The sequence below is a fragment of the Neovison vison genome, chromosome 11 (genome assembly GCF_020171115.1).
Source record: "Neovison vison isolate M4711 chromosome 11, ASM_NN_V1, whole genome shotgun sequence".
NCBI lineage: Eukaryota > Metazoa > Chordata > Mammalia > Carnivora > Mustelidae > Neogale > Neogale vison.
Window position 1 is genome coordinate 109,838,416 of NC_058101.1, and position 17,837 is coordinate 109,856,252.

Genomic DNA, 17,837 nt, shown 5'->3' on the forward strand with positions numbered 1-17,837 from the left:
TTGAGGTATGTATTGATAAAATTATGATATTTTGGATTTGCTTCTACATCATTGGAGTGAGGATTGGGGAAATTGGGAGGATTAGGAAACAAATTTGGACATGAGTTGAGAATTATTGGCCCTGGGTAATGGGTATAAGGAAATTTCTTAACCTATTCTCTCTCTATTTTTTGCATGCTTTTAATTTTTCATAATTAAAAGTAAGACAAGAAAAAAATCAGGGTGTAAGTGAAAGTTTATATATAGAAGAGAGTTCCAGGTACTTTTCCCACTTTCCTAATTTGTCATCCAGACTTGAGAAAAAACTGATGTTTTGGGGCCCACTAATGCAAAGGCTGAGTTATGATTCCATCACAGCATAATGAAGTCCAATACGTTTTAAGTAGAATCTATCCATATGTGGATTTTTCAACCAACTCCTTTAGTGGATCACTCTTAAATCTGAATGGGGAGCAAGAGATCACCAGACATTTGAGGAATCCTCCAATGTGAAACACAGAGAAAGACAAACAAAAAACCCCTAATCAATAAAACTTTAAGAAAAAAGACAATAAAGAGAACAGAATTATCAATAAAATTATAATTAATATCCTTGGAAAGCAAGAACATAATACAAGTATGAATAAAGATTTAGAGAATTGGAAAATTAAAAATATGATTGCAGAAGTTAAAATTATAGAATGTGAGTTGAAAGAAATACCTGGTAACCTGGTCTCACTATGGTCCTTATTTATGTGAAGGGGACTTAGAAACTCTAGGAAACAATGGTGGTTACAGAACCTTTGGAGTGATTGCATCTGGATGAGGCCTTGCAATGTGATTTTTAAAACGATTTAGGTCTCCATCCTGACTGCACTTTAGAATCAACCAAAAAGCATTAGATTAAACAACAACAACAACAACAACAACAACAACAACAACAAGACATCTGGGTCTCATTTCCATTGGCTTTAATTTGAATAGGCTGGAATGAGTCATTATTATTTTTGTAAGTTCTTCAGATGATTATCATGTGTAGCCTGGGTTTAGAACAACTAAAGTGTCAGCTTCTCAAAAGCAGACCCTATGTTTATTACTATATATCAGTGCTTTGCACATAGTAAACTTTTAATATTTTTAATGAAAAAAAAGAAAATCATCATTGATGTTGACTCCAAGGTAGAGGAGTGAAGGTAAAACTGTGTGACTTCTCCTAGTTCCCCTAACCCCTGTAATGCCATACCCTGGTTTTTATTTGAAGCAAGTGGCCCATTTTTATTAGGTTACACATGAAAAAGATAAACAGCCTTCCCCAGTAATCTTTAACCTCTGTTCCAGTGCAGAGGCCTTCTTCTTTGGGATGTATGCATGTGTTTAGCAGAAGATGCTGTAATAGTGACCTCTTTTGGACTGAGCTGTTCTTTATTATGCATGAGGATCATCTGTGAAGCTTGTTAAAAGTGTAGATTCCTCTACCCAACAAGATTCTGATCCACTAGATCTCAAATGAGACACTGTGGGGGAAGGGGCTGTGTTTTTAATAGGTTGATACTAATGTAGGTGGTCTGTTGATAACAATTTGAAAAAGCAGGATAAACGTTATAGCATTTTCAGCCTGTACCTAGGGTTTGGTCTTCTCCAAATCTTCCCACTTTATGCTGTCATAAATGGCGACTTGTCATGAGTGGTCATTATCTTCTATTTTTAAAAAATATTTTAACTGGCTATTAAATCCTAAGCTTAACTTTTTAGAAGCAAAAGACTAATTGTATTGATGTATCTTATTTTAGTGAAAAAAACTTCAGTAACATTAGAAACTTTTTGAAAAAATGGTAAAAAAAGAAAAATAAGTACTCATTGAAGAGGTTAAGGTTTCATTTCTGCTTTAATGCAAAATATTTCCCAAGACTAGATTCACTTATCTAATTATTTGCAGTCTTTTCCTTGTGATCTATAGTAATGGCCACTTATACTACTGATTATAACAGTAGAAAGTTATCCTGGTTTGTCAGTAGCTGAATATTTTTTACTAAGCCTGTCTATATGGGGAAGATGGATAGAGCATGTCTGTAAAGAAAATAGATTAATATTATGTATTTGAAGTTATGCTTTCTATATTTCTGTGTTTGATTCATAACTCATAGGTTTTTATAAACAGAGAGTTCTGTAGACATTTCTTTAATTCTAAACCTAAGTCACTGTAAGTTCATAGATTTAGAAACAATCTTACATGCCATAGCCAAAGGGCATATATTCTACCAGGGACAAAATAATGGCATAGATTTGCTCATCTGAGACAAGTTAACACAGACCTTTGCATAACTTTTTAGAATCAAACCTATTAATATGAAAACTTACATATGAAAATTTATCCTAAACAGAAATTTCCCAAGTATTATTATTATTAAATATAAATTAAATATGTGGGCTTTAAGATATTTTACCATTATTCAAGTGGTTAATGTTCTTATTTGGAGCTGCATTATTTCCCAGAGGAACATATCTCCAAATTCATTAGATGATCAGTGAAAATCTAGGATTCAATGCATGCATACATGCACTCATCCATTTTTTGGGGCAAATATTTACTGAACGCCTACTATGCTCCACGTATTCCTCTGTACTCTAAAGAAACAGTAGCAAACAAAACAAATAATAACTGGCCTGTTGGGCCTTACAACATAGCAGAAAATTGTATTTTGGATAGTAAAAAATGAAAAGGTTAAAAAATAGGTGGGAACGAGGGTGGGAAGTTTTTGGAGGATGCAGTTAAATTTTAGATTGGGTGGCCTGGAAGTGACTCATTAAGAAGGTAACATTGAGTAGTGACATGACTGAAAAGAAGGAGTGAGCTATGGAGCTATTTAGGAGAACATCCCAGACAAAGAGTGCAAAAGTCCTCAGGTTGATATATGCCTGATCTTTGTGATAAACAGAGTGAGTGGAAATCTGAGAGTAATAGATTAGTTAGAGTGGTGATAGTGTGTCTGGGGTGAAATTCATATCATATTAAGGACCTTGAATTTTGTTCAGAGTGAGATTATGAGGCATTGGATGGATTTGAGAAAGCAAGTGGTGCAGTCTAACCAGACCCATCACTAGCTGCCATGTTGACAGTGGACTGAAGGAGGGCAGGGGTGGAAGTGGGGTGCAGTCAGAAAGATCCTGGTGAAAGATGGAGGCTTAGATCATGGTGTCTGTGAAAGTGGAGAGAAAATGTTGGTTTTGGACATATAATAATGATAGAGATGACAGGATTTGCTGAGGGAATTTTATTATACATCCAAGTATGTAATTCATAAATTCAGAAATAATTCTTTTAACTATAGAAAAGTAGAGGAGGTATATATCAAACAGAAGATTTGAAACCTTTTTATACTATGAAAGGAACTCTGTCAAGGTAATTAAAGTATTCGATGATTAATATATAACACTTTCTGTTATATTTTAAAATAGCACTTCTTGTATATGTTTGATAAATATATATATGTGTTTAAATTCTTGATACATATTTATACATATAAAGTTAGGTATGTTTAATTAAGATAATAAAAAAGTCAACCTCGGAATTTACTGAATTAATTTTTATCTCTTGTAAAGCATCTGGTCAAAACTTAATGTCTTACTTTTTTCCATTTTTTTACATTTGTATTTGAAATAAAATATATCCTGAAGCTTCTTTGTTGGAAAAGAAGTAGCCTATTGGTTAAGAGAAATTCGAAAAGACAGTGAAATATTTTCTTAGAGAAGATTTGGTTGTATATATTTAAATAGAAGAAATATAGAAGCCACTTTTATTCATTGTAATGTTTCATTATGTGAAATAGACCATCTTGTCTGCGCTCTATCAGTAGAGGGCAGCAAAGTTTCAAGTAGTGTGTTTTTCAGGTTCCTAGGGAGCTTCGCTAAGAGAAATTTTTTCCTTGTTTCTCTTAAGAAGTTTGTTCTGGCTTTCCTTTTAATGAAGTACTTTGGTAATATCATATAGGAATTTGCTTAAAAACCCTGTAGCTTTGGTTCACATATTTAGCGAACTGTTCCCTTAGGTACTATAGATGCTTTCTTAATGAGAACATGTATTTTTTCTTTCTGTAATTTAGGGAGTACCAGGGCCTGGAAAATATGACATTAAAAGTCAATTTCAGAAGGCCGAAAGTATGATACCAAGTGTAAATGATGCATCACCTGCTTTTCTTTCTCAATCCCAGGTAATGTTCTATAGTCATTTTCATACATAGAACATAATAGAAACAATGTGAAGCCAGCAACAAATCTGGTGTTTAGGGAGATCATAAAAAGAAAAGTGATATTTAAGCAAATTGGAAACAGACATGAATGGGGCAAATCATACTGCCAGAATATATGGGTAAAATGAAATGAAATAAGATTATAATATTAACAGTAACATGCAAAGGTGAATATTTGAATTGAAACCATCTAATAAACATTTTACATTTGTATATGTGAACATTCAGTTTAGCTTATAAGAGATTTAGTCTGAGTTTTAAAATGTACTCTGCCAATGAATAAGTAGAGTATTAACATGTAATCTTTAAAGACATCCATATTTTTCAGAGAAGGTTCTGAAGGCTTTCTGTGGAGGGTGGGGATAGAACATATCTACAAATCTACAACTGCAACTAGGGTCTTTATTTGTGATACAAGAGTATATTTCACAGTAATTGTATCACATTTTCCAGGGTATATACCAAGGCAACTTGAAGGTATCTAAGATATTTCCATGGCAATTTAATACCAGCAAACTTTTATAATGTGGCAGCCTCTAGATCAAAGTAGTTGCAGTATTTATTCAACTGTACTACATTCAGCTCTGATTATTTTAATTTATCTTAGGTTATTAGTTTAATTTATCTTAGGTATTAGGTTATTTAATTTATCTTAGGTTATCAGGAAGGTTATAGACTTTCACATGCCTACAGGTTACTGTAGTTTCATTGTGCTTAAGAGGCACCTCCTTGGAGACAAGGAGATGAATTGCAGGTATATTTTTGGAGACATAATTAATATGACTTTTTAATGGGTTAGACATTGTGCTGAGGGACTGGGAAGAATCAAGAATGAATACCAGGTGTCTGCCTTGAGCGACTTGATAGTATTTAAGGTATTTTATAAAACAGATGTGTGAGAATAGAATATTTTGAGTGTGTGTGTATGTGTGTCCTTGATTTTTTAAAAATATCACTTTCATAACTAGAGCCCTCAGTTCTTATGCTGTTTCTATTCCTCTAATATATGGACCTTATTTGATATCATTTGGCATCAGTTACAAAATTTTGAATATATTTTCAGAAATGCAAAATATGATATAAACTTTGTTTAAGGGGATGATGAAGAAAACATAATTTTTGGTTTCTAGAATAGAATAGAATTTTCTATTTCTAGAAATAGACATTTTTCTAAATATTTACTTTAGTTAAGGAGTTCCTTTGTTTTTTATCTAAATGCATTGAATTTCTTAGGTCTTCAACTATTAGTTTTTAAAACATAAGATTTCTTTTATAACAATGGCGCTTAGTCTTACTGTGTATTAAGAACACCTGGGGAATTTTAACACATTTTTTTTGGGAATTGAAATTTTTAAAATTAATATATAATGTGTTATTAGTCCCTGGGGTACAGGTCTGTGAATCATCAGGCTTACACACTTCACAGTACTCACCATAGCACATACTCTCCCCAATGTCCATAACCCAACCATCCTCTCCATACCCCCTCCCTGGCAACCCTCAGTTTGTTTTGTGAGATTAAGAGTCTCTTACAGTTTGTCTCCCTCCCAATCCCATCTTGTTTCTTTTTTCCTTCCCTACCCCCAACCTCCCCATGTCTATCTCAAATTCCTCATATCAGGGAGTTAATATGATAATTGTCTTTCTCTGAATTACTTATTTCGCTCAGCATAATACCCTCTAGTTCCATCCACATCGTTGCAAATGGCAAGATTTCATTTCTTTTGATGGCTGCATAGAATTCCATTGTGTGTGTATGTGTGTGTGTGTGTGTGCGTGTATATATATTTATACACGCACACACACACACACACACACACACATATATACCACATCTGCTTTATCCATTCATCTGTTGATGGACATCTAAGTTCTTTCCATAGTTTGGCTATTGTGGACATTGCTGCTATATAAACATTAGGGTGCACGTGCCCCTTCAGATCACTACATTTATATCTTTAGGGTTAATACCCAGTAGTGCAGTTGCGGGGTCATAGGGTAGCTCTACTTTCAACTTTTTGAGGAGCCCCCATGTTTTTCAGAGTGGCTGCACCAGCTTGCATTCCCACCAACAGCGCAGGAGGATTCCCCTTTCTCCACATACTACTCGCCAGCATCTGTTGTTTCCTGATTTTAGCCATTCTGACTGGTGTGAGGTGGTATCTCATTGTGGTTTTGGTTTGTATTTCCTTGATGCCAAGTGATGTGGAGCACTTTTTCATGTGTCTGTTGGCCATCTGGATGTCTTCTTTGCAGAAATGTCTGTTCATGTCCTCTGCCCATTTCTTGATTGGATTATCTGTTCTTTGGGTGTTGAGTTTGCTAAGCTCTTTATAGATTTTGGATACTAGCCCTTTATCTGATATGTCATTTGGAAATATCTTCTCCCATTCTGTCAGTTGTCTTTTGGTTTTGTTGACTGTTTCCTTTGCTGTGCAAAAGCTTTAGATCTTGATGAAGTCCCAATAAATCATTTTTGCCCTTGCTTCCCTTGCTGTTGGTGATGTTCCTAGGAAGACATTACTGTGGCTGAGGTCAAAGAGGTTGCTGCCTGTGTTCTCCTCAAGGATTTTGATGGATTCCTTTCTCACATTGAGGTCCTTCATCCATTTTGAGTCTATTTTCATGTGTGGTATAAGGAAATGTCCCATTTTCCTGCATGTGGCTGTCCAATTTTCCCAGAACCATTTGTTGAAGAGACTTTTTTCCATTGGACATTCTTTCCTGCTTTGTCGAAGATTAGTTGATCACAGAGTTGAGGGTCTATTTCCGGGCTCTCTCTTCTGTTCCATTGATCTATATGTCTGTCTTTGTGCCAGTACCATACTGTTTTGATGATGACAGCTTTGTAATAGAGCTTGAAGTCTGGAATTCTGATGCCACCAACTTTGGCTTTCTTTTTCAACATTTCTCTGGCTATTCAAAGTCTTTTCGAGTTCCATATAAATTTCAGGATTATTTGTTCCATTTCTTTGAAAAAAATGGGTGGGATTTTGATTGGGATTGCATTAAATCTGTAGATTGCTTTAGGTAGCATAGACATTGTCGCAACATTTGTTCTTCCAATCCATGAGCATGGAACGTTTTTCCATTTCTTTGTGTCTTTCTCAATTTCTTTCAGGAGTACTTTATAGTTCTCTGAGTATAGATTCTTTGCCTCTTTGGTTACATTTATTCCTAGGTATCTTGTGGTTTTGGGTGCAACTATAAATGAGATTGACTCCTTAATTTCTCTTTCTTTTGTCTTGTTGGTGTAAAGAAATGCAACTGATTTCTGTGCATTGATTTTATATCCCGACACTTTACTGAATTCCTGTACAAGTTCTAGCAGATTTGGAATGGAGTCTTTTGGGTTTTCCACATAAAGTATCATATCATCTGCAAAGAGTGATAGTTTGACTTCTTCTTTGCCAAAATGGATGCCTTTAATTTCTTTTTGTTGGCTGATTGCTGAGGCTAGGACTTCTAGTACTATGTGGAATAGCAATGGTGATAATGGACATCCCTGTCATGCTCCTGACCTTAATGGAAAAGCTCTCAGTTTCTCTCCATTGAGAATGATATTCATTGTGGGGTTTTCATAGATGGCTTTGATGATACTGAGGTATCTACATTCTCTATATATATATTGAAGAGTTTCGATCAAGAAATGATGCTGTACTTTGTCAAATGCTTTTTCAGCATCTGTTGAGAGTATCATATGGTTCTTCTCCTTTCTTTTATTAGTGTATTGTATCACATTGATTGATTTGCAGATGTTGAACCAAACTTGCAGCCCTGGAATAAATCCCACTTGGTCATGGTGGATAATCCTTTTAATGTACTGTTGAACCCTATTGGCTAGTATTTTGGTGAGAATTTTCGCATCTGTGTTCATCAAGGATATTGGTCTGTAATTCTCTTTTTTGATGGGATCCCTGTCTGGTTTTGAGATCAAGGTGATGCTGGCCTCATAAAATGAGTTTGGAAGTTTTACTTCCATTTCTATTTTTTGGCACAGTTTCAGGAAAATAAGAATTAATTCTTCTTTAAATGGGCTCTTGTTTGTTTGGTGATTTTTGATGACTGTTTCAATCTCCTTGCTGGTTATAGGTCTGTTCAGGCTTTCTATATCTTCCTGGTTCAGTTTTGGTAGTTTATATGTCTCTAGGAATACATCCATTTCTTCCAGATTGTCAAATTTGCTGGCGTATAGTTGCTCATAATATGTTCTTATAATTGCTTGTATTTCTTTGGTGTTGGTTGTGATCTCTCCTCTTTCATTCATGATTTTATTTATTTGGGTCCTTTCTCTTTTCTTTTTGATAAGTCTGGCCAGGGGTTTATCAATCTTATTCTTTCAAAGAATCAGCTCCTAGTTTCATTGATTTGTTCTACTGTTTTTTTGATTTCTATTTCATTGATTTCTGCTCTGATATTTATTATTTCTCTTCTCCTGCTGGGTTTAGGCTTTCTTTGCTGTTCTTTGTCCAGATCCTTTAGATGTAGGGTTAAATTGTGTATTTGAGACCTTTCTTGTTTCTTGAGAAAGACTTGTATCGCTATATATTTTCCTCTCAGGATTGCCTTTGCTGTGTCCCACAGATTCGAATGGTTGTGTTTTCATTATCATTTGTTTCCACGATTTTTTTCAGTTCTTCTGTAATTTCATGGTTGACCCATTCATTCTTTAGTAGGATGCTCTTTAGCCTCCATGTATTTGGGTTCTTTCCAGCTTTCCTCTTGTGATTGAGTTCTAGCTTCAGAGCATTGTAGTTTGATAATATGCAGGGAATGATCCCAATCTTTTGGTACTAGTTGAGACCTGATTTGTGACCCAGGATGTGATCTATTCTGGAGAATGTTCTATGTGCACTAGAGAAGAATGTGTATTCTGTTGCTTTGGGATGCAGTGTTCTGAATATATCTGTGATGTCCATTTGGTCCAGTGTGTCATTAAAGGACTTTATTTTCTTGTTGATGTTTTGCTTGGATGATCTGTCCATTTCAGTGAGGGGGTGTTAAAGTCCCCTACTGTTATTGTATTATTGTTGATGTGTTTCTTTGATTTTGTTATTAATTGGTTTATATAGTTGGCTGCTCCCATGTTAGGCGCATAGATATTGAAAATTGTTAGATATTCTTGTTGGACAGACCCTTTGAGTATGATATCTTTTATTATAGCCTTTGGCTTAAAATCTAATTGATCTGATATAAGAATTGTAACCCCAGCTTTCTTTTGATGTCCATTAGCATGGTAAATTGCTTTCCACCCCCTCACTTTAAATCTGGAGGTGTCTTTGAGTCTAAAATGACTTTCTTGTAGACAGGTTTTGTTTTTTTATCCATTCTGATACTCTGTGTCTTTTGATTGTGGCATTTAGGCCATTTACAGTCAGGGTAACTATTGAAAGGTATGAATTCAGTGCCATTGTATTGCCTATAAGGTGACTGTTACCATATATTGTCTCTCTTCCTTTCTGGTCTACTAGTTTTAGGCTTTCTCTTTGCTTAGAGGACCCCTTTCAATATTTCTGGTAGGGCTGGTTTGGTGTTTACAAATTCTTTTAGTTTTTCTTTGTCCTGGAAGATTTTTATCTCTCTTTCTATTTTCAGTGATAGCCTAGCTGAATATAGTATTCTTGGCTGCATGTTTTTCTCATTTAGGGCTCTGAATATATCATGCCAGTTCTTTCTGACCTGCCAGGTCTCTGTGGATAAATCTGCTGCCAATCTAATATTTTACCATTGTATGTTACAGACTTCTTGACCCAGGCTGCTTTCAGGATTTTCTCTTTGTCGCTAAGACTTGTAAATTTTACTATTAGACGACAGGGTGTGGACCTATTTTTATTGATTTCAAGGAGGGTTCTCTGCACCTCCTGGATTTTGATGCTTGTTCCCTTTGCCATATTAGGGAAATTCTCTACAATAATTCTCTCTAATATACCTTCTGCCCCCCTCTCTCTTATTTCTTCTTCTGGAATACCAATTATTCTAATATTGTTTCATCTTATGGTACCACTTATCTTTCGAATTATCCCCTTGTGGTCAAGTAGTTCTTTGTCTCCCTTTTGCTTAGCTTCTTTATTCTCCACGATTTGGTCTTCTATATCACTAATTCTCTCTTCTGTCTCATTTATCCTAGCAGTAAGAGTCTCTATTTTTGATTGTATCTCATTAATAGCTTTTTTGATTTCAGCTTTGTTAGATTTTAGTTCTTTCATTTCTCCAGAAAGGGCTTTTATTTCTCCAGACAGGTTTCTCTAATATCTTCCATGCCTTTTTTGAGCCCAGCTAGCACCTTTGGAATCGTCATTCTGAACTTTAGATTTGACATATTGCATATGTCCATATTGATTAGGTCTCTAGCCTTTGGTACTGCCTCTTGTTCTTTCCTCCTAAAATTTTAAAGAAAGAAAAATTTATATATACACAAAAATAAGGGTAAACAAGATGAATGGATAGAATATGACTTTAAAGATGAAAATTAAAAAAAAATTCTAAAAAAGGAATTAATAAGGTATGGTGGTTGGAAAAAGAAAGAAAAAGAAAGTGGAGAGAATTTGCTCAAGGTGGAGACTAGAACAAAGCCCTGTGCTAGATTTAAGGTGTAATTTGATCTATTAGAATAAATTGTATCCCAAAAGTTTCTAGAAGAAAAAACCCTATATGTATACAAAAAATAAAGTTAGATATAATGAAGGATAACATATGACTATAATAATGAAGGTTTAAAAAGATTTTTTTTAAGCAAGGTATTGTTAAGATAAACTAGTTAAGAAATGTTAAAAGAGGAAAGAGGAAAAGTTAAAAAAATTAGAATAAGAAAAAAATAAAAAATTTAATTAACTTTGTAAGACTAAAGAATCATGGGGATAAAGCCATGAATTCTATGCTTTGCTTTTCCCTCCTTGGAATTCTGCTGTTCTCCTTGATCAGTGAGCTTGGTCTTGGCTGGATGTTCTTGCTGATCTTCTGGGGGAGGGGCCTGTTGTAGTGCTTCTCAAATGTCTTTGCCCGAGGCGGAATTGCACTGCCCTTGCCAGGGGCTGGGCTAAGTAATCTCCTTAGGTTTGTTGGCTCTTAGAGCTTTTGTTTTTTGAATGCTTTCCGAAGCTCTCTAAAGGATGAGAATGAAAATTGAAGCCTCCCAATCTCCAGCCCAGAGGAGCCGGGAGCTTGGGACCCCACTCCTCAGTATGCCCTCTGAGAAAAGCTCTCAGTGACTCCTGTTTCCCTGGTCTCCAGCCAAGCTCCGAGCTAACCCGGCCTGTGTCCAAGCATATCTGTCTCTGGTACACAGTCCTATTAGGAGTCTCCAAACCTGGCAGATCCAGCCACTCTGCTCTTCCAGCAGATAGAGGTGGGTCTCCCCAGATCTGCCGCTTGTGGGGTCTTTGCTCAAAGAGCAGTGGTCTGACTGTGCTGCGGATTACATTTTAAGGTAACCCCTAGCTGAGAACTCACTCTTCGGCTCTGTCTCTGTAGCCGGTTTCCCGGCTGATACCTGTGAGCTCTGCTACACTCAGACACCCCAGATCTTTCAGTGACCCTGTGGGACCTGAGACCACACTGTCCCTACGAGGGCTCCACCCCTGCTTAGCCTCTGGAGCGATGTCCCTCAGTGGAGCAGACTTTGAAAAGTTCGAATTTTGTGCTCCATTGCTCCACTTTTTGCTAGGAGCCGGTCCCTCCACCCGTGGTCTATCTTCCTGTCACTTTGGATTCACTTCTCTGTACATTCTATCTTTCAGAAAGTGGTTGATTTTCTGTTTCTAGAATTACTCCTCTTCTCATCGATCTCCTGTTGGGTTTGTAGTTGTTTGGAATGGTTTGATAACTATCTAGCTGAGCTCTTGCGACCTGATGTCATCTCAGTCTGCTACTCCTCTGTCATCTTGACTCCTTGAAATTTTAACACATTTTGATACTCAGTTGCCTTATTTCCTCTTTTCCAGAGACTGATTAGATTCATCCAGAATCAAGCCTAGGCATCAGTACTTCTTTTGTATAAGAAAGAAAAGAAATTCAGAAACATACATATGATGCTGCAATAAGTAGAAAGGTGCATATATCTTTTCAAGTTAGTGTTTTGTTTTTCCTAGGTAAGTACCCAGTAGTAGAATTGCTAGATCATATTGCTAATTTTATTTTTAATTTTTCAAGGAAACTCCATGCTGTTTTCCACAGTGGCTTCATCAATTTACATTCTCACCAATAGTGCATGAGGATTCCTTTTTCTTCACATCCTCACCAATATGTTATTTCTTGTCTTTTTGATTCTAGCAATTGACAGGTTTAAGTTTGTGATCTTGATTTGCATTTCCCTGATGATTAGTGATGAACATCTTTTCCTGTGTCTGTTGGGCATTTATATGTCTTTGGAAAATGTCTGTTTGGAAGTTTCTATTGCAATACTATTTGCAATAGCCACGATATGGAGGTTACCCAAGTGTTCATTAATAGATGAATGGATAAGTTAGTGACGTGCACACACACACACGTGCGTGCACACTACACTGGAATATTAGCTGTAAAAAAGAATGAGATCTTGCCATTTGCAATGACATGAATGGACATAGAGGTTATAATGCTAAGATAAATAAGTCAGACAGAGAAAGACAAATACCATATGAGTTCATTTGTATGTCGAATTTAAGAAACAAAACAAATGAACTAATAAGGAAAAAAAAGAGACAAACAATTACCACCCACCTCCCAGACTCTTACATATAGAGAATAAACTTGTGGTTGTTAAAGGGGAGATAGGTGGGAGGATGGATGAAGTAAAGGAGATTAAGAATGTACTTATCATGATGAGCACTGAGTAATATATAGAATTATACAACCCTTATATTGTATACCTGAGACATACACATATCTGCTTATTTTTATATAAACACATAAAGTATAAACCAGAAAACAATGAAGTTGGTTACCTACAAGGGATGATAAAGAGATGGAGTGGAAGTGCTGGTATATTGCAGGAGTTAATTTCTGTTGGCTTGCAGGAACCAACTGTTAATTTTTATGGTTTTGCATGTTGGTTGATGTTATAATGGTAGTGTGAGATTAGACACGTGGTGGTGTGACTAATAATTTCCATACCATGAAAATAAGCAAATGTTATAAGTTTGGACTGTTTTCCTCTAGTGGTGCAGCATCCATGGTGTAGAAGGAAAATGAAGGGAGGGTCATGTCTTTGAGTATACTTTTTGAAATACATATTTGTCTTTTAGAATCATGTCAGTGTTCCATATAGTCAAAAATAAAAATAAATAGATAAGAATGGGAAGGCTTAAAAAACCCCTAAAACTGAAAGTGAATGGAAACAAATGTACCATTGTATTCCAAGTGAATACTTATAACCACATTGAAGGGGGAAAAAGAATAATCCATGTAACCGCAGTGTTGGACTACACATCATTCTTGAATAGGATGAAGTTGGAAGGGATAGTGAGTGCAAGAATTACAAACAAATTCTGAATTCTCTTTTGGGGGTTGGCTTATTATAGTGGCATGGGTGAGGCAATAATGAAACTATGTTAGATGTATAACACTGAGAAAAAGTCAATATTGCGAATCAGCATTTTCACTTGGAAGAAGGTACATACAAATATGGCTTGGGGGAGGTGGAAAAGGTCTAGATTTGAATTGAAGGTTTGATGTGAACTCATGATTCCTAATATATATATATATATATATACACATACAAATACATATATACACATGCATATACATACATATATATGTATATGTATGTGTGTGTGTATAGATATAGGTGTAGGTAATATAGATATATAGATATGTATCCCAGCTTGCTAAGTATGTTAAGAAGCAGGGACTGAGCATGGTAGGTGGAAGATGAACCTGAACAAACAAAAAAAAAAGATGACGGCATATCATAGGGACATATGAACCAACTTAAAGGGCTGCCTACTGGTAAAAAGAAACACAGGTATTATAAATAGTTAAAACTGGTATTCATATTTCCATATGGACTATAAATACATAAATAAGTGGATAAATAAGTAGATAAATGATGAAATGAATAATTGGGGGGGAAGAGGGCTCTCGCTTACAGTAGAATGTTGAGTGCTTACTGATAAATGCAGAGGGAATATTCAATTTTATAAAATTAAAATGACCACTGAGGTTCAAGAACGTCATGTATCCCTAGAAATGAAATTTTGAGGAAGAAAGCTACATCACCTGTTTAGTATGCTGCTCAGAAATGCATAACCTGAATATAATCGTGAGAGAAGTCCCAACTAATGACGGCTTTATTATACAAAAGTGGGGTACTATATTCTTCCAAAGTCCCAGAACACAAAGAAAGGTTGTAGAAATGTTCCTATATTAAGGAGGCTAAAAGCAATATTTGAACCGAGTCTAAATTATATACTTGCAGGGGAAAAATGCAACAGAGGCATTATTAGATCAACTGGCAACTTCGGAATATGAATAGTTGATTAGATAAAAATATATCGTTGATACATTTACTGAAGTTGATAACTGTGCTTCAGATATGTTAAAAAAAATCCATATTTTTAGTAAACACATACCAAAGTATTAAGAGGTAAAGGGCCATGACATATGTAACTTTTCATTAAATAGTTCTATCTATATGCTGCATGTTTCTGTGTGTGTGTGTGTGTGTGTGTGTGTGTGTCTCCAGAGACACACACAGGGAGATACAGAGAGGAAGGAATGGATATACTGAAAGAAAGAGAAAGAGAGTATGGGCAAATGAAAAAAACAAATGGCATAATGTTAACAATGGGTGAATCTGGGTAAATATTATACATATTTTCTTAATTATTTTTATTCATGTAGTTTTTTGGGTAAATTTGAAATTAACTCCAAATAAAAATTAAAAATTATAGTGCTATACTTCATGAGTTATTATATGTATGTTTAACATTAAGTTAAATATTACAAGTTTATAATAAATTTATTATGTTTATAAATTGAATATTATAAGCTAACCAGATTTATATATCTCTTGAATCTAAGATTTTTTTCTTAAGATATTTAATGATATTGTTGAATTAATTGAATATGTATATCAAGGAACTTTGTCAATTTGTATTAATTTTATTACATAAAAGAAACCATGGGTGAGCCTGGTGGTGGGTATTAGGGAGGGCACATATTGCATGGAACACTGGGTGTGGTGCATAAACAATGAATTACAGAACATTGAAAAAATAAAACTAAAAAAATTAAAAGAAAATAGAAACCATGTTAGATCATATAGGTTTTTTATTTATTATCTTAACTTATAGAATAATTTAAATGTGAAGATTGTCCATATATTATCATCTAGAATCTCATCTTGAGATAATTCCCTTTAAAATGTCTATTTAGCATGGTAAAGTACATAATGCATTTCTGTTTATATATATATATATATATGATTTTACTAAAAGTTATATATTTTATGTTTTGATAGGTATAAGATCTTAATTCATCTGTATTTTTCACTCTGTTAAGAAATAAATTAAACTCCATAAGTGGGTAGGAGAAGAATCCATGAAACAAATGGGATAGGGAGGGAGACAAACCATAAGTGACTCATAATCTCACGAAACAAACTGTGGGTTGCTGGGGGGAGGGGGGTTGGGAGAAGGGGGGTAGGGTTATGGACATTGGGGAGGGTATGTGCTTTTGGGTAAATTGGAAGGGGAGGTGAACCATGAGAGACTATGGACTCTGTAAAACAATCTGAGGGGTTTGAAGTGGTGGGGGTGTGGGAGGTTGGGGTACCAGGTGGTGGGTATTATAGAGGGCACGGGTTGCATGGAGTACTGGGTGTGGTGAAAAAATAAGGAATACTGTTTTTCTGAAAATAAATAAATTGGAAAAAAATGATTTTAAGAAATATATACTATCAAAAAAAAACCCCTCATATGTTTTATTAACTAAGAAAGCAGCTTTTAACTCATGAAATATCAAAATGTACTATATAGTACCTTTTTCATTGGCATATTTTCCTGTTCTTTACCAGAGATTTGTACCTATCAAGTCAATCACTCCAGCTCCTGGCACATATAATGAACCTCGAACTGCTTTCAATTCCTTGAAGAAAACACCAGCACTGAAAAGTACTCCATTTGGTCAAAGTGCTGCTCGATTCACACAGGACTCCAGGACAGAGGAAATGCCAGGTTAGTAATTAATCCATGTAGTTTTATAACTTAATATTTAAGGCGGATTACCGAAAAGTACATATTTTTTGTTCTGTGGTTTGTGTTGTCATTTTAAGTCACATTTTAAAAGTATTGACCATACACTAAACACAGATACATTAAAAATAATGTATAACTTTAAAAAAAGATTTCAATTTAACATGTCACATATCTTATTGGTAATTTTCTATTATTTTCCTTCATCCAATAAATTTCCCAATTTCTTTTTATGAGTGAACTTATTTATCAACTATGTGGTCACTGCCAGTATTTTAACTTATGAAATTCACTTCTGCTAAAATTTTATTTTGGGGATATTTTAAAACATTCTAGTGTTCTCACTGGATATTTTAGTATATAGAATTAAGAATCTAGCACAAAAATAACTTATGTAAATGTTAACATATAGTTATGTGTTACTGCATAACAATCTCAGTGGCATAAAAACACAAGGTTTTCTTTCGTATATTACTATTTTGTGGGATGGCTGGAAGGCAGAGCTTAGATAAGGCTGTCATTCAGTGTGCATGCATAGCTTCAGCATTGCTGCCCCAGGGTAGCTGATCTTTTAATTTGGTACCTCAGGACTCTACAGGACATGGCAGGATGCTACAAGCCTTATTTCCTAATGTCAGAAATCCCACATTCCATTTGTTAATCAGGTTACTAAGGGCACTACATATTGAACAGAAGAGCATAACACTTTATCTCTTAATGACATGAGTAACAAAGAATTTTGGCCATCTTTAATTTACTCTAGGCTACCCTCTGCCCACAAAACATTTACAGTTGTCCTCCATGTTTTCTCCAGACCTCCAAAGTCTCATGTAATTATGGTGTGATCTTGAAGTCCAGGATTTTGTTACCTAAGAATTGTATTGCTATAGGTCAGAATTTTGGGATGTGATACTTTAGGGAAGCTTCTTGAGTATGACTTCTATCTGTTAGACAAGTTGTGAACTAAAGACATACATTATCTGCCTCACACATCCCAAAACACAACAATGGAAGAATTACAGGATGTTCATACTAAATGCTCCTATTCAGAAAAGAGAAAACTAGAAGTCCTTAATAGTCATAATCCTATAACAACTATGAAATCTAACCAGGCACATTTTGTAGTTTCCTTGATTAGGGCCCAGGTGGGCTCCCTGGGAATGATTTTCCAAGGTCCTTTGTTCTACCTTTTGGGATCTTGATTCCATGTTTTGAATCATCCTTCCTTTCTGTAAGAAATAGACTATGTTTCTGGCTGCCTAACTTGCTTACACCAAGTTCCACCCACTGTGTTCTGACAGGACTGCCCTTCTCAGTCAAGACTGCCACAGTCACAGAAGATAAGGTCCCTTGCCCCAGAAACCCCTGTCCATACCATATCTCCTAATCAGAGAGTTTTGCAGGGCTTCAATTCTGGCAGAGTTGGTGTCAGATCTCATTT

At 35.3% G+C, this 17,837-nt stretch overlaps 1 protein-coding gene across 1 annotated transcript in view; it reads left to right on the forward strand.

The window, feature by feature from the left end:
• Positions 1 to 17,837, forward strand: part of STPG2 (sperm tail PG-rich repeat containing 2) — a 345,708-nt gene that overhangs the window by 140,416 nt on the left and 187,455 nt on the right. Inside the window, exon 6 of the mRNA XM_044225962.1 lies at positions 16,219 to 16,378. Coding sequence (XP_044081897.1) covers positions 16,219 to 16,378 — 160 coding nt within the window. The remainder of the gene's footprint in view (positions 1 to 16,218; positions 16,379 to 17,837) is intronic.